At 36.6% G+C, this 26,870-nt stretch overlaps 1 protein-coding gene across 6 annotated transcripts; it reads right to left on the reverse strand.

Annotated features, from left to right (window-relative positions):
• Positions 1-1,471: 1,471 nt before the first annotated feature.
• LOC136209074 (uncharacterized) lies at positions 1,472-16,209 on the reverse strand. 6 transcript variants are annotated; one of them, XM_066000437.1, is made up of 14 exons: positions 15,911-16,209; positions 12,364-12,447; positions 8,216-8,472; positions 7,658-7,867; positions 7,303-7,563; positions 6,782-7,213; positions 5,271-5,531; positions 4,875-5,170; positions 4,617-4,790; positions 3,333-3,519; positions 3,133-3,231; positions 2,938-3,039; positions 1,937-1,968; positions 1,472-1,832 (listed from the first exon to the last, which is right to left on the reverse strand). In XM_066000437.1, exons 3-12 carry the CDS (start codon positions 8,465-8,467, stop codon positions 2,938-2,940), a joined length of 2,274 nt encoding a protein of 757 aa, XP_065856509.1. In that variant the 5' UTR covers positions 8,468-8,472; positions 12,364-12,447; positions 15,911-16,209; the 3' UTR covers positions 1,472-1,832; positions 1,937-1,968. The 6 variants fall into 6 exon arrangements, with proteins under 6 accessions (XP_065856509.1, XP_065856510.1, XP_065856511.1 ...); XM_066000438.1 differs by lacking the exons at positions 12,364-12,447; positions 15,911-16,209 and adding an exon at positions 8,600-8,734; XM_066000439.1 differs by lacking the exons at positions 1,472-1,832; positions 1,937-1,968 and having other exon boundaries at positions 2,937-3,039.
• Between the last annotated feature and the right edge of the window lie 10,661 nt (positions 16,210-26,870).

Consider the following 26,870-nt stretch of genomic DNA (forward strand, 5'->3'; position numbering starts at 1 on the left):
TATATAGCTAGAAACTTGTAACTTTTAGTAACTAGAAAGTCTCCATTAATGTTCCATTAATGGCGGCTACGAGTTACCTTTAAGCCGGCAGTTAGCCAATTGATAGCTCATTAATGGTCTTTATGGTCAGGTCGGCCCAGCCGTTCCAATGGCGAATGAGTGTTCAAGGAGATTCGCCTCATAGGTTCGCTGGCGGGTCTCTTTTGATGGGACCTTGGTGATCCGCCAGTCGGATCTCTTTGGAGGATCAATACGCGGCGTTCTTTAGGTGAATATCCCTTTTGGTCCTCGGGATAATATCTCAATGTTATCATAGTGTGAGAAGTTGTCACCTTTTCTTCCTTCGAATATTTTGTTCATCATCCGCTGGTAAGTAGCTCCAACATTCTTAAGCCCAAAAGGCATGACTTTGAAGCAATAAGTCGCTTGGTGAGTTACAAAGGAAGTTTTGATCATGTCTGATGGCTCCATGAGGATCTGGTGATAACTCGACTTCACATCTGTGAAGGAATATACTGCATGTCCTGCGGTTCCGTTAACTAGGATATCAATGCAAGGCAAAGGGTAGTTGTCTTTGGGACAAGCCTTATTAAAGTCCGTGAAATCGATACACATGCGGTATGATCTGCCTGCCTTTTTAACTAGGACCACATTTGCTAGCCATTGCGTGTAAATAAATTTCTCGATGGCATCCGCCTTTTTCAGTTTAGATATCTCTTCCTCTATCACTTTCTATCTCTCTGGCCCATGATTCCTTCTCTTCTGAGCCACAGGGACCGCGTCTTCGGCGATATTGAGCTTATGAGTGATCACATCTGGACTGACCCCTGTGAGGATCTCATCCTTCCATGCGAACACGTCTTCTGATTCGAGGAGAACCACTAGTACAGAAATGGCCTATGGCCACGGTCAATTTTTGTCATTAGCCATCGTTTGTCGACCGTGGCCAAAGGGGGGCGTGGCAAATGCTTCTCGTCTTTAGCCACGGTTTATCGACCGTGGCCAAAGGGACATTAGAGTCAGTTTTTACGTATAACTGACTCTAATACCTTATGTTTTGGCCACGGTTGTTACGAAAAACCGTGGCTAAAAGGGGTCTTTAGCCACGATATTTCGTAACAATCGACTTTAATTCTCTGATCATTAGAGTCAGTTGTAGAAGAACCGTGGCTAATGATAACAACATTAGAGTCGGTTGTTATAACAACCGACTTCAATGCTCTCATCATTGGAGTCTGTTGTTTTGCAACTGTGGCTAATATTAATTATATTAGAGTCGGTTGCTACAAACAACTGGCCCTAATGTTATTGTTTTTAACAATTTTACATCAGCAGGTTCAAATTAAACCTGCTCTATTTTTTTGTATTACTGTAATTAACGGTAAACAAGATTTTTTATCCTCAACTATTTACCGTAATCGAAATTGATCCTGATGTATTACTGAAATTAAATGCAAAATCAATAAAAAAAAGTACACAAAAATAGGGTAATTAATTAATCTGCTACATATGCGTATCAATATTCACAGTATTTTCAAGTATTTAACCAGCTGTATATTACTGCAAACACACAAAAAAAACTGATATATACTCATTACTACTCTATCATACTACTTTCTATAACATGCTAATGTCAAAATGTCTATACTTCTTTGTTTCTTTTGATAAGTCACCAATTAATTAACTCAGCTTCATATAACTTCTTTAAGCTTACCATCCAAAAAGAACCACCAATGTGTGATATGACTAGACCTCCTCTGCTCAAATAACAGATGCTGATTTGTTCTGCCCAAGAGATGTCATTCTATATATCAATCGCATGCTTATTTTGCCTACAGTTTTAGAGAAACAAATAGCATCATGATAAGGCTAAAAAAAAATTTAACCAGAAATTTTAAAGTTGAAAACATAAGGGCAGATTAGATTCTTTACTTACCATATACATTTCCCTATATCAGCAGTATTTTCCTGTCCATGAATCAAGCTTTAATTAGTATCAAACATAAATAGCAAAATCATTGAACACTTTATTGTACCTCAGAACTAAAAGTTTTCTGCTCTGAATTTCTATGAAAATAAGAAAATGTAGAAAGAGGAAATTCATGACAAGACAATTTTCATAACTGTATCAGTATCATGCATATATAATATTAAATGTAATGTTGATGCAAGTGTTCTACATGTTCATCCATTCATGATGTTCTGCGGATTCATCTTTCTTATTGAAGGTACACATGTATGATGTTATAGTTTAGGTTGAAATGAGTGTAATAATTGAAATGAAATGGATGCAGCAATGATGGTATACAAAGCAGTACCATCATCACACCAAGTGCAGAAAGTGATACATATGCTAAGGAATAGTTAGGATAATAGTTGTTTTCAAGTTCCATGATAAAATAAATGCAGAAGATATGTATAGCCTACATTCCTGGATTAGAATATCCAATATATGTTTATTTGGTATGCAGTAACAAAGCATGCAAATACCCACTTGAATATAAGAAAATTTTCTTATATCCATCACCTACTACAATTATTGGCCCAATTTAAATCCATGTCAAAATTGGCCAATGAATAACATAATCAAATGATGGATATCAGGTGGTTAAAACCATAGTTCCCACCTTCATATATAATACATGAGGGAAAAGAATCTGAAGAGGTTTTTTAGTCAAACGGTGAAGTTACAGATGGTTCATGGTTTAGCATTTGTTTCTGCATGAAAATGAAAATAAAATGGGACCAACAAGCATGTTTAAATTAATAGAACTCCTTTACACTAGTGATCTGCAATCTTTCAGCAAGACTAGGCAGGCACTCGCACCGACACGTTTTCAGTAATGACAATAAGACATATTACATTAAAACAATAATAATATAAACACGAACTTCACAATAATAATGACTTAAGAACATTATTACATTATAACATACCTAATTCATGGCGCAACATAAAAAGGATATGAACCGTGATGCCCAAATATCCAAAACCTCATTAAGCTCGTCCTCGGTATACGGTGTAGTTCTTCCAAAAACCTTATTAAATAGAAAAGATAAAATGTAAATACATTATCCAAAAGTGATATACATAATAAGGATACAAATTAAAATATATACAAAAAAACATACATCTTTTAACTCTTGGAAATCTCGGTGTTGCAAAATTATATCCAACATGTATCGCATTACAAAGTATCCGCACTCTGTAGATCCTTTTTGTTGAGGACACTACACATATATTTACAAAAGCACATATACAATTACAAAACCACACAATTTGACTCCACAAACCACAAAACCTTCCTAAACAAACTTTAATACGTACGTACCTTTGCAACAATCCATTTCAAAGGTGGTTTAGCCTTCCTTTTAGATTCCATCTGCTGATATCCCAAGAAAGCACTACTCATGTGTTCCTTGACTGGACTGTTTACAAACTTCGATGAAGTCCTTTTTGGATCAAAAACATAGACCTCATTATTCTCTGTACATAGCACAAGAAGAATCCAATGACCGCTACATTAAAGGCAAAGGAATGATCAATTCATGCTAGAGTATTGATGAAAGTGATTTAGACATTAATAATTAAATTTTGAAATCACAATACCATACCCATTCATTCTCAAATATAACTAACTGTAGCTAGAAAGATTTTTGGCATATATCCAGCTGATGCCAATTTGATTTTGGATATTTTTGTGAAAATTGATTCATTAAAAAATCATTCACAAGATGCCTAACCAATTCAACAAAAAGAATTCAATAAACAAACATAGAGTAACCGCCCTTTATTAAAAAAGTAACACTCTGCAACTGCACAAAAATTGGTCCAACTTGGCTGCTACAAAACGAGCATAACACAAAAATTGGTCAATCTCTACTTTCTTATCAAATGTCAAAAGTTACTGGACAAGAATAATAATAATAATAATAAGACCCTTTGCTTCTTAAGTAGAAGCCTTACACATTAATCATAATAATTTTGACCATGTATAATGCCGTTTTTACATTGTAATTTTAAAATAAACAATTAAGTGATTCTATGATCCTAACTGATGAAGTGGAGCGGGCCTTGAACTATTTGGAGAAAGCGGACCCGAAATTGAGATTTTTAAGTTAAAACGGGGTTGTTGAAATTTAGTGATTTCGGACCCTAATTTCATTGGATTCGGCCCACTGAATCAAACCCATCGGTCTATAGACCTATGGTGGACGTGTTTTTTAACCATCCGAGGTCGTTTAGGGCCTCAAATCGGCCTTTTTTTTGTGTTTTATCGCACTTTCCTTGTTTTGTTGTTTTCCTTTTCCTTTTAGGTTTCGGATTAGGTTTTTATTTGTCAGCCTATATAAAGGCTCGACCCCCACCTTATGTAAGGCAGTTATTGATTAATAAAAATTTCAGAGTTTAATCTCTTTCTTCCAATTTTCGTTAGTCGTGCGCGATTCAACGATAGTTGACGGTTTTAAGCTTTGTTCGTGCGCGAGCATTCGTTTAGAACGAAAGTCTGTTTATTCCGCTGCATCACTAACACACCCTATTCAGAGAAGAAAATGCTAATATAAACATAATAAAATTGGAGGTATCATAGGTTGATGAAGGTTTGTAGATATACCTGTCATGGTATGGACAAAGGATGAGACGTTTGCCTTTGTATTTTATGAGTGCGTCTATCATGTATTTCCTACACCGGACTTCCTGCTTTGAATTTATCGTGGTAGACGAAATCAAATGCGAGCACATGAATCCAACAGAGTCAAGGTGACGATTGTGCATAGTTTTCAAACCACTATATAATAATATATAATAAGAGTTAGATATTTAAGGGCAAACCCAAAATGGGAAACAAAAATAAGTTGAAGGATTATCTTACGTAATGAACACTTCCAACACTGAAGTACTAAGCCACTCCCCATGTAGTAGCTGATCCACATCTTCTCTTCCAATAAAAATCTTAATCTCTTCTTCACTCCCAAAAACATGGTCATCAAGCATCTCAAACATGTCATGTGTGGGATTTTCATCCAACATTCTCCGCATATAATTGCACTTCTTAGTCAACTTCGGTAAGGCAACCTCATTAAGATCTAACTTTTTTTTTTGTATCACCGACTCATTTGCACTTTGATCATGTTTCTTTTTACTTGTATCCCCCTTCGAACAGCTTGCCTATAATAACCGATTAATTAATAGATATTAGTGAACATCCATAACCATATAAAAGGAGTAAACTATCAAAACTTAATTAACAATGTGAATTAGTTATTACCTTATCTCCTAAAAGCAGAATCAAATTCTTTGGCCACTGTGTGAAAGATCCACTAGCTTCACCGAGAATTTGAATATGTTCTGATGGCACTGGAACAGGTATATCTCCATAATCATTTTCATAATCGTCAATGTTGACAACCACATTTTCAGGATTGATTGTCATTCCGTGATTGACTTTCATTTCTGGGTGAATAACCCCATGAGCAACAACAACTCGCTCACCCTCAACCAACAATAATACTTGACATTGTTTAGGTACCTATAGTATATTAATCATAAGGTATATTAAAAACAAAAAAAAGTTAAATATGGTTTAAGTGTTGCAATTGTCAACAATTTAAGTACTAAAATCTGTAAGAATAAAACGTTGGCTAGCTTATTAAATTAACATCCAGGGTCAAAATTTTAGAATTAAGTAAATTGAAATACAACTAATTGTGCAGTAATCTTAAGTGTCCTTAATTAAATCAAACATATTTGCAAGTTAAAATAGCAAAATAAAATAGAGGAATTAAAGGTCAAAACTTTAAGATAATAGCCTCGATAAGATGATATGCTATCATTCCAATAAAATTATTCACATTTATATCTTTAATAAAGCAAGATCAATGAATGAGATTAAAATATCCATTTATAGCAAAGATGAGAAAGACTAAAATGGCTTAAACCATGACAAAGTTCAGCATTTAAAGGATCAATTTACACTCTGTAATTTTACAAAATCAGTACTTTCAATATAACAAAGTACAAAATCAATTTGCACTCTGTATGTTTGCACTCTATAATTTTACAAAGTATTTTTCCATTCCGTTGCAGATTTTGGCCGGTAGTACAAAATCCAAAGGAAATTTTACATTTAAAGATGGAATTTGCACTCTGTAATTTCTTTTTTTTGTATTTCTTCCTAAATAAGGGTCAACCGCGACCCCTGTAATTTAGGCCTTGAGTTGATCAAATACTCCAATTTAATAACTACCAAATTATAATGCATAATACATCACCTTTAAGCATATCAGTAACAAGACACAGATCAACCCCCTGAAATTCGTTTCAGGATCACATTCCCAAAGTGAGTTACAAGTTCAGAAGCAACCATGCTTCCATAAATTTCCAGTGGATTCTCAAATTTACAAGGATAAAGAGAGGGGTTATGAAGTAGTAAATTCCCTGAAAAATGAGCCATTTAATTGATGCAAGTCTAGAATTAAGGACTCAACAACTAGCACTCCTATGTAAAGTTCTACCAACTATATTCATTAAAATCAACATCTGGCACACCCTATAAAAGTTCTACCAATTATTCAATCTCTTAATAGTAATAAAATATCATAAGCAGCATGAATTACTAATGCAGTTTTCTGCTACTAAAAGAACAATAGTTTTAGTAATTATTAGGTTCTTTAATTAAGACATGTGAGGATTAGCATAGGGTTGCAAAGGTTAATTGGGGCAACAGTGGATTAAAATGCCATAGTTGAGATATATGAAATGAATACAAGTTAAATTTACCTGTATGTCAACAAAAGGATCAATACCACCAGAATGACAACTACTTTTGCCTAATGCAGGTGAAGCCCTATCAACTGGCAAAGAATCCACAGGGGTAGGGGAAGCGCCATCAAGCGGCCTAAAACAATCAGGAGCATCCGATTGACTTGGTATCTGTATTCCCATTTCTTCAAGCATTTTTTTAAATTGTTCCCTCATAAACTCCGACTGCGTTTGCTTCTGCGGATCCAACTTAACCATTACATCTATGTACTGATCCCGAGTCATGCCGCCGGTCTTACTACAAGGGCCGAACACAGTTCTATGACCCACCATACCACCAATTCCACGTACACGACCACTATGCTCATGCCTTTCTGTGGAACGACTTAAGATATCGTCCGATCTATTAGGCACAAATTCCCCATCTTTCTTCTTTTGCTCCCAATGATCCTACACATCGATTTAATATTAATGTTAGTAACATGTTAACTCATAATGTACTATTTAACATATCATATTGCAAAATTTAAAGCACTTACATATTTTTCTTTTACTTGTCTAGTCTTCTCATTTGGCACAATCAAATTACCGTCTTTATCTATTTTGCTTCTTCCAAGAATCCAATTTTGCCCCCTAAGCAATAAACCACTAGCCACACCGTTGCTTGATTCCTCACCGCTTAATAAGGAATATAACCCTTTCTTGCGCCATCGAACTTCATTTTGAGCATATGACGCCCGTCCCATATAATGAGGATGTTCATCGTAAGACTTGCTTACTTTAGCTTTATCACTAATGGCCTACAATATATATAGGAATATAAAATGGTTAGTACACTAATAACAAGAATAAAAATATTAAAACTAATAATAAAAAACTTAACAAAAATAATACCTTGAATCCATCTGTATTGACATACTTGGCATACAAGTCAAAGTCCTCTTTAGACATTCGACCATCTTGATATGGCATTGTTTTATTGCTAGCCTTTTTAATGCGGATAAACTTCCTGTTCAAAGTATATTTCCATCGCCTCCAAGCCTCATTACATGTACGTAACACTACTGATTTCTTCCTATGATCGTTTGGAAGGCAGAACTCCCTCTACATTGTTTTATGAGCTATTTTGTTAGCTTACTAAGATTGATAATGTAAAAAAAAAAGTAATACAATAGGAATCTTGCCTTTGAATTTTTCACTTTTCCCTTCAATAGCTAATTAACTTTTTTCTTTGTCTGGGTGATTAAATTTAGCATATATAGGAAATTGGAGATTCTCTGGAACATTTTGCATGTCTTATTTAATTATTTTTGTATGCACAATCGAATATATCCTATGATTTGATGAAAATATTTTACATATAGCTAACTAATTTTTTTTGATAAAATATTTCAATGTGGTTAATTAATGGGAATTCGATATTTCAATAATAATAATACAATACAATGTTACCTGAATATCTTCCCATAATGTGTCCTTCAAACCTTTGGGCACTTGATTCCACTTTTTATACCGAACCGGGACTTTTCCCCGACAAATGACTCTGATATAAGATGAGTACTCTGAAGCAAATTTACCAAAAGGACGGTTAAATTCGTCCCATTCAAGCTCTCTAATAACATTCGGCTTGTGCTTTAGCCCCATTGATGGGCCTCGTGTCTTCTTTCGCTTTGGTGAGCCTTGAGTGGTCCCATCATCACTCATAATGCCTGGAATACAATTAGTTCAAATTATAATAACAAAAAAATTAAAAAAAATATAACACAAATTATTTGAAATTATAATAACAACACAAGAATATATAACATAAAGGTTAGGAATAATCAACAATTTTACCTATCTTTAGTCTTTTTCATATTGTAACATAAAAGCCTTCGTCATGATCCTGTCGAGTAAAATTTGTGTCGACCTCATGAACAACATCAATTGTAGGGATATCGAATGGTGAACACGCAGTCTCGTCAAATTGTTCATCGTATTCTTCTTCATCAACTACATCATCAATGCCAAGTATGCGTCTCTTTCCTTCAAGCACAATGGATAATTGAGGATCAACAGGGTCAACCATGTAAAACACTTGTTTTGCTTGTGATGCTAATATGAATGGATCTCCATGATGCCCCAATCGATTGAAGTTTACTAAGGTTAAGAACCCATGTTCATCGTTCTGGATACCGCGACTACTATCAACCCACTTACATTGTAATAAGGCAATCTTAAATTCTACATAATCTAGCTCAAATATTGAGTCAATGAATCCATAGTATGACCTTCTCTTTTCAATCAACGTTTTATCCCTCGCACTAGCATATTCTGATGACAAACCTACAACTGTAACTCCACTGTTCTGCATAACCGATTTGTCATCTTGTCGCTTAGTGTAAAAAGAATAGCCGTTGATGTCGTACCCTTCATAAGAGGATACAACAATTTTACATCCATATGCTAACCATCTCAATGTGGAAGATACGTCACTATTGCTAGTTACTTCAGACATCACCCGACTCTTGAACCACCGTATGAAAGATTTATTATGCAACTTCATCAACTCAGCATCGGTTTTACTAGGATTTGTACTTCTAAGAAATGCCATATGCTCATCGAGGTAAGGATGAACTTCAGAAAGAGTTTGCAACACATAAAGTTCTGCATTTCCCAACAGTTCAGCGCTAAGTGTTATACTTTTGCGACCAACAGTACCCTTACCATGAAGCCTATCATAATGACGAGATTTTGGCACACCGATTTCTTTTGTGTCTGCTAGATACTGAGAACACCATGATGCAACTTCCTCAGCTACTGTTCGTTGGACAATACTAGCTTCAGGTCGGGCTAGATTCATCACACTGCCTTTTAAGGTACCCATTTCTCGTTCAAAAGGATACATGTATCTCAGACACACTGGTCCACATAATTTAATTTCACAAACAATATGAACAACCAAATTAGGCATCACGTCAAAGAATGATGGTGGGAAATACATTTCAAATCCACACATTGTCTGGACAATATCAGCTTGCAAGGCATCTAATCTAGTTGGATCAATCACCTGACTACAAATAGTGTGGAAAAAGAGACACAATCTTGTAATAGTATACCTAACTTGTGGTGGCAATATTCCCCGAATTGCAACCGGTAAGAATTGTTGCATCAGCACATGACAATCGTGGGATTTCATTCCAACTAATTTTAAATCGGTTAATGATACAATTCTACGAAAATTTGAACAATACCCAGCGGGTACTTTCAATCCATGCAATGACTCACAAAAGCTAGTTTTTTCTGCCTTAGAAAGTGTGTAGCAAGCTGGTGGAAGATAGTAGCGTTTCCCTCTCTCTTGCGGTGCCAACTCGGATCGACCCATTTCAGCCATGTCTCTTCTTGCATTTACCCCATCCTTCGTTTTCCCTGACATGTTCAAAAGTGTTCCAACAATGGCATCACAAACATTTTTCTCAATATGCATCACGTCTAAGCAATGTCTGACTTCCAAATGTTCCCAGTATGGAAGTTTCCAAAATATTGACATCTTCTTATAACCGCCCATTGTATTGCTTTTATTAGGTTTACCAAAAACAGTTTCGATGCCTTTAACCCGATCATACACCTCACTTCCACATAATGGCAAACGAGCTTTTTTCTTCTCTGTTGTTCCATTAAAAGCTTTCTTCTTTCTACGAAAAGGATGGTTTAGAGGGAGAAACCTACGATGATTCATGTACACATGTTTCCCACAATGGTGTAGACGCACTGCTTCCATATCATCCTCACAAATCGGACATGCCATTTTTCCTTTTACAGTGTATCCTGGCAGATTTCCATAAGCGGGAAAGTCATTTATTGTACAAAAAATCATGGCATGCAATGTGAAATTCGTTCTACTATATGCATCGAACACCGACACACCTTCATCCCACAACAACTTTAGGTCATCAATGAGTGGAGCTAGGTAGACATCTATGTCGTTTCCAGGTTGTTTGGGCCCAGAGATGAGAACGGATAACATTATGTATCTACGTTTCATACATAACCAAGAAGGCAAATTGTATATGGTTAATAGGACAGGCCAGGTGCTGTACTGGGTACTAAGTGTTCCGAAAGGATTCATCCCATCGGTACAAAGACCGAGTCTAAGATTCCGAACTTCCTGACCGAAATCCTTGAACTTCCGATCAATGGTTCGCCACTGCGAAGAATCGGCTGGATGCCTCATTAACCCATCTTTCTTCCTCCCTTCATCATGCCACCGTAATAGTTTGGCATTATTTTCATCCGAGAAAAGGCGTTTAAATCTCGGTATAATTGGAAGATACCATAACACCTTAGCCGGAACCCCTTTCTTCCTTAAACATGAATCATTGTCCTTTCTCTTGTAACGAGACACTCCGCACCTTGGATATGCTTGCATATCTGCATAGTCATTTCGATACAACACGCAATCATTCCTACATGCATGTATCTTCTCATACTCCATACCCATAGGGCACATGAGTTTCTTTGCCTCATAAGTCGAGATCGGTACTTCGTTTCCATCGGGAAGCATTTTTTTCAAAATTTGCAACAGTTCTGTAAAACTCTTGTCAGTCCAACTGTGGCTCACCTTCAAGTTGAATAATTTAAGGACAGCTGAAAGTATCGTGAATGTTGTACAACTAGGATATAATGGTGTCTCAGAGGAACTCAAAATTCTATCATACATACCAGGACACTCTGTAAAATCGTCCTCTACATCATGCATCATATCGTTAATCCTATCCACCTCCACCTCACTATCGTTTTCAACATCAGCATCACCCACCTGATGACTGACTGCCTTAGTTGAGCTCTCTGCATTATCAAACATCTCACCATGCCATGTCCAACTTGTATAGTTTTTTTTAAACCCCCCACAAATTAAGTGATCTTGGACTACATATATCTCGTCTGGACACCTCATGTTATTGCAGTGACAACAAGGACAACGAATTGAACCACTTTTTGATTGGAATTCAATGGCAACCTTACTAAACTCACCCAACCCTCGTAGGAACTCAACGGAAGCTCGATTACCATACATCCAACTTCGATCCATACTAATTAACCACTAAACACACAAAACAAATGCACAGGATATCAAGTAATTAATTATCTCATGTAAATACAACACCAAACTTATGTATGGTACTCCTTATCACTCCAACCTAACCCATTCTTAAATTTCCAATCTGAATTGTAAATGGATGTAGAGCTTTTACATTCTAATGAAACTTCGGCAACACCTCCCTACAGTTCTCCAAGTACACGAAGTAGACAATGTATCATGTATCTACATATGTACTCAGAGAGCATTCGTGTGGCGAGGCGTGACATTCATTAGAACCAAAATCAATATATGTATTCATGTCCTAATTGAGATTGAAAAATTTAAGAACAGTCCCAAATCGAGGACTATTCGAGACTTACTCCTAATGAATAAGCCTCAACGGGTATCTAGGCCAACCATGCTTATATTATTTCTATTGACTTAAGTGCATCATCATACATTACTTACACATATATGCTATTATATATTCCATACTAAAATAAATCAGTATTGTGATGGATAAGATAAAAAAAATTACCTTTAAGAGTGATCAAAGCGAAGCAAATATGGAATCACAAATATTGTCAAACGCCCAGCCCTCCAAGATCAGAAAGAAAGCTCACTGCAACCAAAATTGAAATATCAGTAATTCGTAGGGTTTAGGGTTTATAGAGTTTAGGTTTAGGGGCTTAAAGGTTTATAGGGTTTATATGGTCTAGGGATTGATGGAGTTTAGGGTTTAGGGGTTTAAAAAATAAACATGGCTAACAGAGTTATGTTAATATTGCAATAGCTATTATTTAATAGGGAATGACAACATAAAGCAATACATAAATTAATAAGAAAATTAATAAGTAAACCCATCAATCAGAAAACTACATAGCTCTGAAGAGTTGATTTTTGCATAAAAGGAGGTATACATGTGTCTAAATGAGCAAAGCTGTGAATTTAATCCAAAAGTTACTTAATCCACATGTGGCATCTAGTTACTTCTGCTCATCTTATTCTCATGGTTCTAGCTCATCCTAGACACCCAAGCAAAATAAGCTATTTGAGCAGGCACTAGTTATATATGACAAGAAGACCCCAGAGTGGTGGCAAAATGTGGCTAAGGCTCTGGGTGGAAAAACACCTGACGAAGTAAAGAGGCACTATGACCGCCTTGTGGAAGATCTGATGTACATAGAATCTGGCCAAGCTCCACTACCCAACAATAAATTTACTGGAAGCAATGGTATGGATATTGGTGAAGAGCAGAGGTAACGTATATATATTACTTGACAATGTAATGCTAAAACGCCATGTTTTCTTGCATGTTATATGCTTTCATTTCTTACTATATAAGCTTAACATGACAACATCAACTAATAGATATATATGGGAGATATCATATTAAGCTTTGTTTTCACAGTCATTCAAAAAGGGGGAAATAGTTAGTAAAGAGCTTGATCGTTAGTGCAAGAAAAATTATCATTGTTGGTTAATGTTGTTTCTACTATAAATTATCTTATGCCCTTTTTATTGTTTTAGGAGTTGTATTTCATAATTGTGAATTTTTTGGTTTTTTTTCTTCCATTTGATAGTTCTGTATGATCTTAGATGATTGCTTTCACAGCTTGGAATCACAACAAACAAACCAACTATGCTCCATCAGCCATTGTGATTCAAACTCTCTTTTGAATGAGGTAATATGAGGACTAATTGTTTTTTCTCCTAAAAAATTGAATACTAAGTTGGATAAGTTTTCATCTTTCTTTGCATGTGACCATGAATATGTCTTTTAAGCTGTTCTATAGGGCCGAATTTCAGAATATTACACATTTCCGTGTATATTAAAATCACTACGCCACTTCAGTTTGTACAATGTTCAAATATCTGACATCCTGAGTATATTCTAAAGAGATTTTGAACAATTTCTATCTCACTTTTTTCACCAAATAAATATGAATCTTAATCTGCAGCTAATTATCCTAAATAGACTTTTCTCATATGTTGTGGTGATTCATTTTCTTTTCCTTTTTAAAATTTGTGTTCTTAACTCGAGATTGCTTCTTTTCTTTTTCTTTTTATCTAAAAAATTTCCTTTCTCTATGTGAAAAGGGATATGATTTTTGTGTAATGTAATAAAGTGTTCTCTGTTTGTTTCCTAAGAAAATGAAGGAAAAACACAAGATATAATTCAACTTTAGTAAAGCTGATTCCTTTCTCTCATTTAATAATTTTTTATGCAGGAGAAGGGTTTGACTGAGTGAAGCCAATCCAAAGCTGAGATGGAAGACAATTTATTTTCTGGAATAGGCAATGGAACCCAAATAGATAACAAGGCTTTACAAACAGTTCAGAAGAGTTTTATGCAAGTTCAGGACATTCTAGATCAAAACAGATTGCTAATCAGTGAAATAAACCAAAACGATGAATCAAAGATTCCTGATAACTTGACTCGAAATGTGGGATTGATTAGGGAGCTGAACAATAACATTAGAAGAGTGGTTTTAGGGGTTGACCACACATATAAAGCAAGGTGTCTCTGTATTCACTATTCAGTGCAGATATATATCTTTTTTTCTTTTTTCTTTTTCAAATTCCATTGAAAAAAATAGAAAGTTTAGTTAGGTTTGCATATAGTGCAGTGAATTTGGTTATGGGAGGTTAAGTTTGAGTTGAGCCTCTAATTCTTTTTGGTTGGGATGTCTAATGTTTTATTCAATATATTTGAAAACAGATACAGAGGTATTCTTCAGCAAATTTAAATGGGATAAGGTACCAAAATAGGTCTAAGGTTTTTGGGGAAGTACGATTTAGGTTCAACGTTCAAAATAGCACCAATTTAGGCTTAACGTTTACAATATAATATCAATTTAGGCTTAACGTTTACAATATAGTATCAATTTAGGCCTCACGTACAATTAAATTAGCTATATTTTGTAAACGTTAAGCCTAAATTGATATTATGTTGTAAACGTTAAGCCTAAATTGGTGCTATTTTGAATGTTGAGCCTAAATCGGTACTTCCCCAAAAACCTTAGACCTATTTTAGTACCTTATCCCAATTTAAATCAACTAATATTTGCTATATTTTTACTTTTGCAATCACAAACTTTTTCAGTAGCTGTAAATTTCGATTTCTTTTGCTGATAATTGGGACTTACAATTGATACTATTTAATTAAGATTCATTACATTGTGTTTCCTCTTGTCAACAAGGCGTTTGGTTTTTCTAGTGCCAATCAAAAGTCAGGTTTTATCAACACTTAGACAGCTCCTTTATTCATGAGGAATTAGTGCATAATTCACTATTTTGTGGCCAATCTTTGAGATAGGACATGAGTAGAAACTCACAGTGCGTGAATGTCATGTTTGTTCTATCATAAGTGCCTATTTTGTTCACAACTTTGTATATATTATGTAACAGAAGATCCCTAAATCTGAGTTTCAATCTTTTTAAATTAGCTGTTTAAGCACAATCCGCTTTCTCAAACCGTTTCTCATCAAATACAACTATTAAAGATTTTAACTAATTAAATCTCAATTATTCTAAAAGTCTTCTATAGTGTTATGTGAAGTAATGATATCAGCTCCATCCCCTTCCCCCTCCTTTTGTGTGTGTGTTCTTTTAGTGTTGAGTATTATTGTGAACAATAAAGGGATGATGCTGTTAGTCTAGGTGAAGGTCGATGTCCTAAGTTTCAATTTTGCCCATATAGTTTCTTCTGGGGACATTGATCTGAAGCTCGAGTACGGTCGGAATCTTTTGAAATTACTCAATAGGCCATTCACCCGAAACCAGAGGAATGAATACGAACAGGGACAAAACCAGAAGAATGAATACGAACAGGACGAAACTAGAAGATAGAACACCATATGACAATAAGAACGAATACGGAACAGGGACGAAACCAGAGGGAACACGAACACCATACAATAAACGAAGCCCATAAGAAAGAAACAAAAAACGAAATCATAACAAAATTCACAAGATAGAACAGGATATAACAATGAACCTCAAAGATTCTGATTTGAATAAATATTTCCTAACAGTTCTTCAAGTTTTGGAAGAATAACAAATCAAACTCATTAATGACGTACCTCTTTTCCGTTGCTTCTGCCAAATCGAAAACAACAAAACCCAGTCAACGCCTGGAACTTCAAACCAGCTGCTGCTTATGAAACTCAAATTTCGACGCAAAGGAGAAAAAGGAGGAGAGCTGTTAATGGGTTGCGCAAAGAGAGAAATAGAAAGGGGGAGAACAATAGGTTATAGTTGATCTTTGAATCTTTAGAGTCGGCGGCTGCTTAAGAGTAGAATCAATTTTCGACTTAAACAGGGAAAGGAGGATAGCTGCTAAAATTAGGCGCAAAGAGAGAAAGAGGAAGGGGAGAACAATAGGTTACGGTATGTTTGAATCTTTAGAGTCGGTTTTTTATTTAACCGACTTTAAAGAGTAATTGGGGTCGGTTCTCAATGAACCGATGCCATTAACCCCAGTAATTGGGGTCGGTTCAACCTGAACCGATGCTAATTACTGGTTCATTGGCTTCGGTTTATATTTAAACCGAGGCTAATTGTTGGGTCATTAGCCTCGGTTTAAAAAGAACCGACACTAATGACTGTCCAAACCGCGCGCCATTTTTAAAAATCACATTTAGAGTCGGTTTTTTCAAAAAACTGACTTTAATGCTTAAATTATTTGAGTCGGTTTTTTAAATAACCGACCCCAATTACCTGCAGCCACGGTTTTGCAAACAACCGTAGCTAATAAGGCGTGGCCGTAGGCCATTTCTGTACTAGTGAACTTTCGTAACGTCCTCCTTAATCTCAGCTTTTAGTCCTTTGGCGATCCGTACCTGCTTACCATCTGCAATGAGGAACATTTCTGTGTCTCCAAGGGCCGTCGTAACAAGCTCATCTTCTTCGTCATCCTTGGACTGAAGGTGAATTGATAAGGATGCAGAGTATGTCTCTTGAGCAACCTTCTGGTTCCCCTTGATCATCACACCTCCCTTGGCAGTAGGGATGTACATTGTCAAATGGCGTATCGATATGAGAGCCGCCACCTCTGAGATAAAAGGCCGCCCTAAGATGATGTTGTATGCCAATTGACCGTTCATGATGGAGAACTCCAGATCTCCCATCCATACCTGATCTTCATATGCTAATTCGCATTCTAGCGTCACTTGTCCCTTTGTCTGGATTGTGTGGCCTGTTACTCCCAGGATATCTATGATGGTGGTCTCTATTTGAATAGGATCAACCTTGAACTTGGCGAATGCTCCCTTAGTGATAACATTGCACGAACTGCCAGTGTCTATCATCACTCTCTTCATTTCCCATCCTTCCACCATCATAGTGATGACGAGAGCATCTGCATGTGGGGGGATTGCTGGACCAACATCTGCAAATGGGCGATTGAGTGATGCTCTATCTAGAGCGATAGTTTTTACCTTCTTTACCATAGGCTGGTACCCTAGTCCTCCAGCGATAAAATTAATGACCCCTTTAGCCTTCTTCTTCAACTCATCTCTTGGTTTATCGTCATCTCCTTTCTTGTCGTTCTAGACGAACCTGTCCAGTTTTCCTCTCTCGATAAGCCTTTCAATCTCCCTAGCCAGCTCCCAGCATGCATCTGTTTTATGGCCGTTCCTCTTGTGGTACTTGCAATAATTCTTGGGGTTTCTCCCTGTATTGGTGTACTCTCCCCCTATTGGTTCGGGGTATGAAATGCTCTATTTGTGTTGGTTGTTCTCTATCCACATTAGCACTTCGCTTTTGGAGGCGTGTAACGGCATAAACGATGGCGTATATGCTTATTTGTTCCTAGAGCCCCTTTGCCTATTTCGGGAGGATGAGTCAGAAGGCTTTTCTTTTTCCTTATCCCGCCTTCGGGATTCGTCGTTCCCTCTTTTTGGGGGAGACGCCGACTCTCTTCGGATGTCATCAACTTCCATGAAATCCTTACACCTTTCCATCAGCTCCGCCATAGTCTTTGGTTTGTTTCTGATTAGATCCACCTATAAGCTCTTGCATGTTGTATTTTTTACTACTGCTTCTGCAGCCATGAAGAGATCCACATCAACAATGCGAATTCATAACTTATTGAAGTTGTCGACATACTCCCGAAGAGACTCATTTTCTTTTTGCTTTAGCTCGAAGAGCTTTCGCGATTTAACTACTGGCGGAATGCATCCTGCGAACTTTGCACAAAATTCCCTACTCAACTTATCCCAGCTGTTTATCGATCACGGGCGGAGAGATTGGAACCAATCGTACGCTGGACCTTTTAGCATGGTGATAAACATCCGACACAACACTGATTCACTTGCACGGTTAAGTCCAAGCAACATGCAATACTTCCTCGCATGAGCTTCTGGATTATCCTCGCCGGAGTAGGCTGGTATGTTCGGGATCTTTAAATGCCTGTCAGTTTACTCGGCTTCAATCCACGCAGTGAAGGGCGATTAATGGTTGGCGAACGGATTGTGTCTAGCATTCTCCTCGTTTTGTCTGCGTATCTCTGCCCTGATCTGATTCGCTATAGAACCTTGATTCCTTCTCGGGCGTCTCCTACTAGGAGACCTGGTCCTTTGTAAGGAAGAAGAGCTGGATTCTGATGAAGACTCTGATGGTGATCTTTTTCTGCCGCCACCCCCGTCCCCTTGGTGGAGACCGTCCACCTCCTCCTTGATTTGGTGGCGGGTGTTGCATGACCTGGCGAGGTGACCCGGCTCGGCATTCATCCTCCCTTCGCTCCGGAGGTGGGGGCGATCTTCCACATCGGGGGGATCCAGTTCGGCGTCTGTGATGTGAATGTGATTTGGATCGTCCCTTCCTATGCGATCTGGTTCGTCTCCTATGTCTGTGACCATCACGTCCGCCCTCTAGATGATCCGCCAGTGTGTTGTTTTGACCCTAATCTGCCGGCGTTCCAGTTTGTACGGGAGGAGCTCGAGGTCTGCCAACAGTAATTCCTGGGTTTGTCGTGTTCCTCAGGGGAGCTTGATCATTCCTGCGACTTCCCTCTGGTATATCAGAAAATAACCTTCGGTTTAGTGGTATATCACTAGCGAGCTCCTGATTAACGACTGTTGAGAAAGCAAAAACGATGAATCTCGGAAAGCACTAGGTCTATAATAGGCGCCTTGCCATTGTGATATGGTCGGTATTGGCGGGCGACGATGATTCAGGGTGGGGACAGTCCCTATCGTGGCTCCACCCACATCCTGGTTCTCTAAATAGGCCCTCAATCGACCCTCCATAATTGGTCCATGCTCTCTCCCTACGGCACTCGCGCAAATCTCCCAGAAAGATTCTGGCGACATGTCCCTTTCATCATGGATGGTTGGCGCATCAGGATCAACGCGACCAGCGTTTGTAGAAGGATTAATTGATGGTGGTATGATTGGTGTTGTAGTTCCGGTTAAGGGGTTTGATCCCCCATTTTCCATGTTTGGGTTGTGAACTGAGTCCTTTTTGGATTAGGACTTCCACCTTCACCGCACCAATTGATGACTGGTGCTGAACTCTTGATCGGAATCCTTCCCTGCGGGGGGCGTCGTTGGGTTCGACGGGGGGAAGCTCCGATGCCAAAGTCATTAAATAGTAATAGTAGCAAACTGTGATGACAAAGTAGGGTTTAAGGTGAGCGTAAAGTGTACCTCAATAGCTTGAGATGCAAGCTATTTAGAGTCATGTAATCGTAACTCCAGTAACTAGAAAGTCTCCATTAATGCCTCATTAATGACGGTTACTGATCTCATTCAAGTATGACCGTTAGCTCATTAATGGGTTATTGAGAATCGGCTCAACCGTTCGATGGGGGGATCGAGTAATGCGGGCGTGCCAGAGAAGCTAATTCTCAAAGGGTAAAAGGGTAATTAAATAAAATAAATAAATAAAATGCGCCTAAATTACTTGAATTCTAAACGAAAAGCGATTGACGACCGTTACAAGGACTGAAAATAAAAACAACGGTCTTGGGTCCCGACGTTACTTGACAGGTCGGTCGGAAAAACAATTTTTAAGATAAGTACCAAAAATAAAAGCAATAAAACAACACAAGGATATAAAATTTTTAATTTTCTTTTATATTTTTTATTGATTTTGTAAATATTTTTCAATGTTTTTTGTATTACAAACAATAATAAAGCATACAACTTAAAAAGAAGGGGAAAGTTCAAATAAAACCCCTGTGGTTTCACTAATTTTCAGATAAAGGATTGTGGTTTACTTTTTGTCAAAACGAGGACTGAGGTTTCCTACTTTTAATAATGCTATGAAAACTATCTTTAATGACCTGAAAATGAAAATTTTTAAGAATTAAAGTTGTTCAATGTCATATTTTCTATGGAACTACATTTTCGATTTTAGAAAATCATCTTTTTTGGAACTTTCTCTCTCTAAACATTAACTTTCTCTCTCTTTACCAAACATCATCTAAATAATCTCGAAATAAAAAAGTAGAAGAATTAAAGTTGTTTAGAATATTAGTAGTTCTTAAAATATGTCATTTTTGAAGTTGTTAAGGGTGATTTTAATAGTATCAATCGAAAAAGTCCTTATTTTGCTAAAGTTGAAAACTTCAATCCTCGTTTTGACAAAAAGTAAATCACAGTCCTTTATCTGAAAATTAGTGAAATCATAGGGGTTTTATTTGAACTTTACCCTAAAAAGAAATGACTTTAAAGCTAGAAATGTAAATAAGTTATAAAAAACAAATATGTGCGGAATGAAATAAAATTAAACCGATCTCTTTGATGTCATTGGGATGCGTGATAATGAGGATTGGACTTCCAGAAAATCGGCTCGAGGGCTATTGCGTCGTCCGGATAATGCTGGGCGAATTTGAAATAGTTCGGAGAGTTCAGGGACTTTAGCAGAAATTTACCACCAAAACAGCAAAAACCAGGACTAAATTGATGCTTTCGTGGGACTTTCTGGCTTAATTCCGGGAGCTGTAGAGGTCAGATTTCAGTGAAACGGAGGCTGGTATTTAAAGTGAGTGTGCAAAGAAAGGGTTTAGAACTGGAATTTCAGAAATACAACGAGTAACGAAGTTGGAATAAATTATTGAAAATGGGTCTGACAGAATGATTGTTTGATGGTTGAAAAACCAAAAGCTTGATTCTGTTTCGTGGAGGGTACTTTAAGGGTGATTAAGAAGGCTATAGGATGTCGTTTTTTACGAAATAAAAATTGGGAATTCAAGAATTGATGTCAATAAAGAGATTAAAATTAATTTGGGCTAAAGTGATTGGCTAACGAACTCTAAATAAAATTTGGAAAACGGCTCACCAGAAAGGTTGTTTGATGAATTTTTCAATGATGAAAAACTCAAAAGCTTGTTTCTGGGTCTTTTTAATTGATTGAGATCAATAAAAAGTTTCTAAACATGATTTGGAATAGGCGTGTAAACTAAGAATGACTCGAAAATGGGGTTTCGGTGATCTTGGTTTCACAGAAAATGCTTGAAGCTTTGAAGAATATAACAATGGTGAAATTTGATTTAGACTAAGAGAGCTTGAATCGAGGATTGGGTAATGATCTTACTGGCTTAACTAAGAGCTTGCAAAAAACGATTTGAGAATTGATTGATTAAACTAAGAGAATTTTGGATTTGAAGTTTCTGAAATTGAAAGCTTTTCTGAAGAACTGGAGATTGAAGAACGAATTCTGGAAATTGAGACTTTGTTTAGACTAATTGGATGCTAAAGATGATTTCTAAGAACCTAAAAGTTGATAAAGTGGCCGATTTTGGCAGAGAATTTGAGAGAAAAATTTGAGTTGTTTGTGTTTGATTGTGTTTGATTGATTGTTGATTGGGGATTGGAATGAAGGATTTGGCTATATTTATAGGATTTTGGGTAACAATTTCCAAGTTAGTGACCATTATTTTTCTCAAACATGATCCCACTACCTTCCCATTAGTTGAAGAAAGAAAGTAGGTGAGTGGGGAGTTGGAAGAATGGAGATAATGCGTTGAATATGTCAAGGATGTGTTGGAAATGTTCAAACCCGTTTTTCAGCACCACTTGCCTTTGGAAAATTCTACCGGCTTCGTTTTAGCTCCGTTTTGCTCCGTTTTTTACATTCCGGAAAGCTAACATCCCGAACTTTCTGAACAAAAATATAAATGCTTGGTATCTTGCTGTTTCGGGGTCCATTTTCATCGTCGAAGTTGCTAGATGGGTTGCTGAAAAATGGTGCAAATTTGCCCCTAATTTTTATTATTTATTTTTCTTTTCTTTTTATTTCTATTTTCTTTTTATAATAATCTTTTGATATTATTTTCTTTTTTTATCATATTTTTATTTTATTGCAAAATGAATTTAATTAAAATAAAATAACTATAGAGTAAAAATTATAACCTATGCTAAAAGACAAAAAATTTAAGGGTAAATTCAAAAAAAAACCCCTGTAGTTTCACCGATTTCCAAATAAACCATTGTGGTTTGTTTTTACCAAAAAAAAGGAGCGTGGTTACGCCGTTACCCGAAAAACGGAAAATGGATTAACAGTGTTAAAAATGCTGACGTGGCGAAGGGTAAATTTGGAAAAAATATTTTTTTATTTTTTTTTTATTTTTATTTTTATTTTTTATTTTTTCTTTCTTCTTCTTCTTCTTCTTCTTCTTCTTCTTCTTCTTCTTCTTCTTCTTCTTCTTCTTCTTCTTCTTCTTCTTCTTCTTCTTCTTCTTCTTCTTCTTCTTCCCCTCTCTCTCTCTTCTTCCTCTCTCTCTTCTCCTTCCTCTCTTTCTTTTTTTTTAATCGGAAATCCCCAGATTTCCGCAGATTTGGAAATTCCAGATTTCCGAAATCGGAAATCTGGGAATTTCCAGATTCCTGGAAATTTGAAGAACAATAATATGCATAATGAAATCGTTTTATGACAATCCTATATGCAAGTTCAAAGCTGACACAGTTGGTAAAATAAAATAAAAAATTATAAAGCCTATTATTGAATTGAATGCTTCCAATCCAACTGATAGCTTGCCAGAATGTTGAAGAGTAGGATAGTTAATTTTCCATTTGTTTGGTGTCATACATGAATGTGGTTTATGTATTTCTGAAAATGCACCATTTGATGGATATGAAAGACTCATAATTTGTGATTAAATGGAGCAATTTGAGCTTTCGGGCTAATAACATCATGAAGCTTCAACTTTCAAGTATGGTGGATTATATTTTGCAGAAGTCTGAGCGGTGCCATATTGTTTCAAATGCTGCAGGGATTTCCGATTTCGGAAATCTGGAATTTCCAGATTTCTGGAATTCCAGAAATCTGGAAATTCCAGATTTCCGAAATCGGATATCTGGGGATTTCCGATTAAAAAAAAGAAAGAGAGGAAGGAGAAGAGAGAGAGGGGAAGAAGAAGAGGAGGAGGAGGAGGAGGAGGAGGAGGAAGAAGAAGAAGAAGAAGAAGAAGAAGAAGAAGAAGAAGAAGAAGAAGAAGAAGAAGAAGAAGAAATAAAAAAGAAAAATAAAAAAATAAAAAAAAATCTTTTTTCCAAATTTACCCTTCACCACGTCATCAGATTTAACGGTGTTAAGCCATTTTTCGTTTTTCGGGTAACGGCGTAACCACGCTCCTTTTTTTTGGTAAAAACAAACCACAGGGGTTTATTTGGAAATCGGTGAAACCACAGGGGTTTTTTTGGAATTTACCCAAAATTTAATTAGCCCCCAACAACTGTAAACTATAAAAATGTCTTTGGAAATGCGTAGATCTTACCCGGAATAAGTTACCAAGAGATTTATATCTATCGATTCGACTAATCGCACCTCCCCTTGTGCGGTTCCTAGGAAAACTAATAAGCATTTCTATCTAATCTGGCTCAAGTAGTGCAATTTGTTCCTCCCAACATATACCAGATTGTATTTCCTGCACTGATCAAGAACAAACTTCTTGACACTCAGAGGAGGTTCTTCTTCCTAAGCCCCAACAACTTGATGAATCTTCTCAATCAATTTCGCGCTCGTGTAAGTGTTTTCAGGCACTCGTGTCCTATGAAAACCACCATTTATAGTCAGTGGAGGCATTGGAACAAGGGGAAACATGTTATGAATTTGAAGATTATGAATGTGTCCCCTTTTCTTTGTTGCAACACTAATATGTTTTGTATCAACAAATTATTACATCACTTCATATAAGAAACCTGACATTGTTTGTCAAACTCCTTTAAGAGCAAGTGCCACATTCTCAAAATAAAAATATGGTGGCCCCATTGCCACTTTTGAAGGTGTTCTATATGTTACGATAGCTATCGTAACCCATAGAACACGTTCAAAAGTGGCAATAGGGCCACCATGTTGGATCAAATAAATAATCTTTCAGAGGTACAGAGGAAGAGTATAATTCCTAGAAGAAAATTCTCTTTTCATTCTCTTGTCTTACTACTTTTTATTGATAGGTATTTATAGATTACAAATATGACTCTTGGTAAACTATATTAACTCTCTATAAATGTAGATACAGATACAGAAATGACTCTTGGATAATACACTGAACCACATTAAAGACTCTATTAATTATAAGTTTATTATTTCAACACACCCCCTTAAACTTATAATTTATCCCTTAGTAACACCAAGAACAGCTCTCAATCTGCTGAAATCTTCCAACTTCAAAGCTTTAGTAAATATATCAGCAACTTGATCTTTGGATGGTACATGCTTGAGTTGAATTTCTTACCTTCCAATGCATTCTCTAATAAAGTGATACTTGGTGTCAATGTGTTTGCTTCTATCATGAAAGATCGGATTTTTAGCCAACGCAATAGCTGACTTATTATCAACAAAAACATCAGTTGCTCCATCTAGAGCAAACTTCAAACTTTTTAACATCCGTCTCAACCATATTGCATGACAAACACAAGAAGCTGCTGCAACATACTCTGCTTCACATGTTGAAAGTGTAACAATTGCTTGTTTCTTAGAACTCCAAGCAAAAACAGCAGTTCCCATAAAAAACACAAAACCAGTTGTGTTTTTTCTATCATCAACATCTCCTCCCCAATCACTATCACTGAATCCATACAATCTGAAATTGTTCTGGGAAGAGTAAAATAGACCATAATCCAGTGTACCTTTGATGTATCGAAGTATTCGTTTTCCTGCCTCCATATGAGTCAAAGTTGGAACCTCCATGTAACGACTAATGAGTCCAACTCCATATAAGATATCTGGCCTTGTACATGTCAAAAATCTCAGCCTTCCAACCAACCTTCTAAACAAAGTTGGATTCACCTTTTCTTCATCATCATGCTTTGACAACTTATTTCGACAATCCACTGGCGTAGAAGCTGAATTGCATTTATCCATCTTGAATTCTTTTAAAATAGCTTTTGCATATGACTTCTGAGACAAAAAGACACCTTCATCACTTTTCTTAACTTCAATGCCCAAATAATATGACATCAGCCCCAAATCTGTCATCTTATAATTATTTGTCATCAACTTCTTAAATTCTTCAATCATCTTTTGATCAGATCGTGTGAAAATTAAATCATCAACATACAAGTATACATACATTATTTTTCCATCCTCATTCTCCTTGATATACAAAGCATGCTCATATGGACATCTTGTGAAGCCATTCTTCTGGAAATAGTCATCGATGCAAGAATACCAAGCCCTTGGAGCTTGCTTAAGGCCATACAAAGCCTTTTTTAACTTCAACACCTTATCTTCTTGCCCTTTCACAGTATAACCCAATGGTTGATTGACATAAACTTCTTCTTCAAGAGTTCCATTTAAGAATGCTGATTTGACATCCATTTGGTGAATTTTCCATCCTTGTTGAGCTGCCAAAGAAATAACTAATCGAATTGTCTCAATTCGAGCCACCGGAGCAAAAACTTCTTCATAATCAATTCTGGCCTTTTGAGAAAAACCTTTACCATTTTGTTGAGGAGATCTTGGAACAGTAAGCAATCGACGAACACCATTATAATCACAGAACTGATTGAATTTCTCAGATGTGAATTCTCCTCCTCGATCAGTTCGCAATGCTTGAATCTTCAAACCGCTTTCATTCTCAACTAGTGCTTTAAATTTTTTAAACACTTCAAATGCTTCAGATTTTGCCTTCAAAAAATAAACCCATGTTTTTCGAGTATAATCATCAATAAATAATAAGAAATACCGGCTTCCTCCATGTGAACTCGGATTAATGGGACCACAAATATCTGCATGCACCAATTCAAGTGGCTTTGATGTGCTTGACAAAGACTCCTTTGGAAAACTCCTTCTGAATTGCTTCCCGTACATACACCCTTCACAAATCTGATTGGAATGATTTATGGAAGGTAATCCATACACCATTTGTTGCTTGCACATTTGCTCCAGTCCACCAAAATTCAAGTGACCCATTCTGAGATGCCACAGCCATGCAGAATCTGATGAGGCTTTCAAACACATAGGACGATCACTGCTGATTTTTAATTTGAACATCTTGTTTGCAGACATAGAAACTTTTGCAATCATTTTTTTCTTTCCATCTTTCATAACCAGCCCATTCCTGTTCATCTCCACCTCATAACCTTTCTCCAAAAGTTGTCCAATACTCAAAATATTGGATTTCAAAGCTGGAACATAATAAACATGAGAAATAAATTGATGATCTCCATTCTTCAGTTTGATAAGAATGTCACCACTTCCCACAACTGGAACTTTTGTTTTGTCACCGAAAGAAATACTTCCTTTCTTAGATTCATCAAGCTTATAAAAAAGTTCTTTATTTCCCGTCATATGATTGCTTGCTCCCGAGTCTAGATACCAAGACTCCTTGCTCCTTGCTTCATCTTCGCTACATGTCAGTAACAAAGTTGATTCTTCATCTTCCTCCTCGGTAAAATTGGCCTGTTCGTCTTTAAAAGGTTCAGATTTACACTCAGAAGCATAATGCCCAAATTCTTGACAATTGTAACATTGCACACGAGATTTATCACGACCATACCAATTATTTCCACGACCTTGGAAATTGTTGCCTCTACCACGTCCTCTTGCATTCCATTGCTGATTATTTGTGGCTTCATTATTGTGGAAATTTCT

The sequence above is a fragment of the Euphorbia lathyris genome, chromosome 10, assembly GCF_963576675.1.
Source record: "Euphorbia lathyris chromosome 10, ddEupLath1.1, whole genome shotgun sequence".
NCBI classification, from domain to species: Eukaryota; Viridiplantae; Streptophyta; class Magnoliopsida; order Malpighiales; family Euphorbiaceae; genus Euphorbia; species Euphorbia lathyris.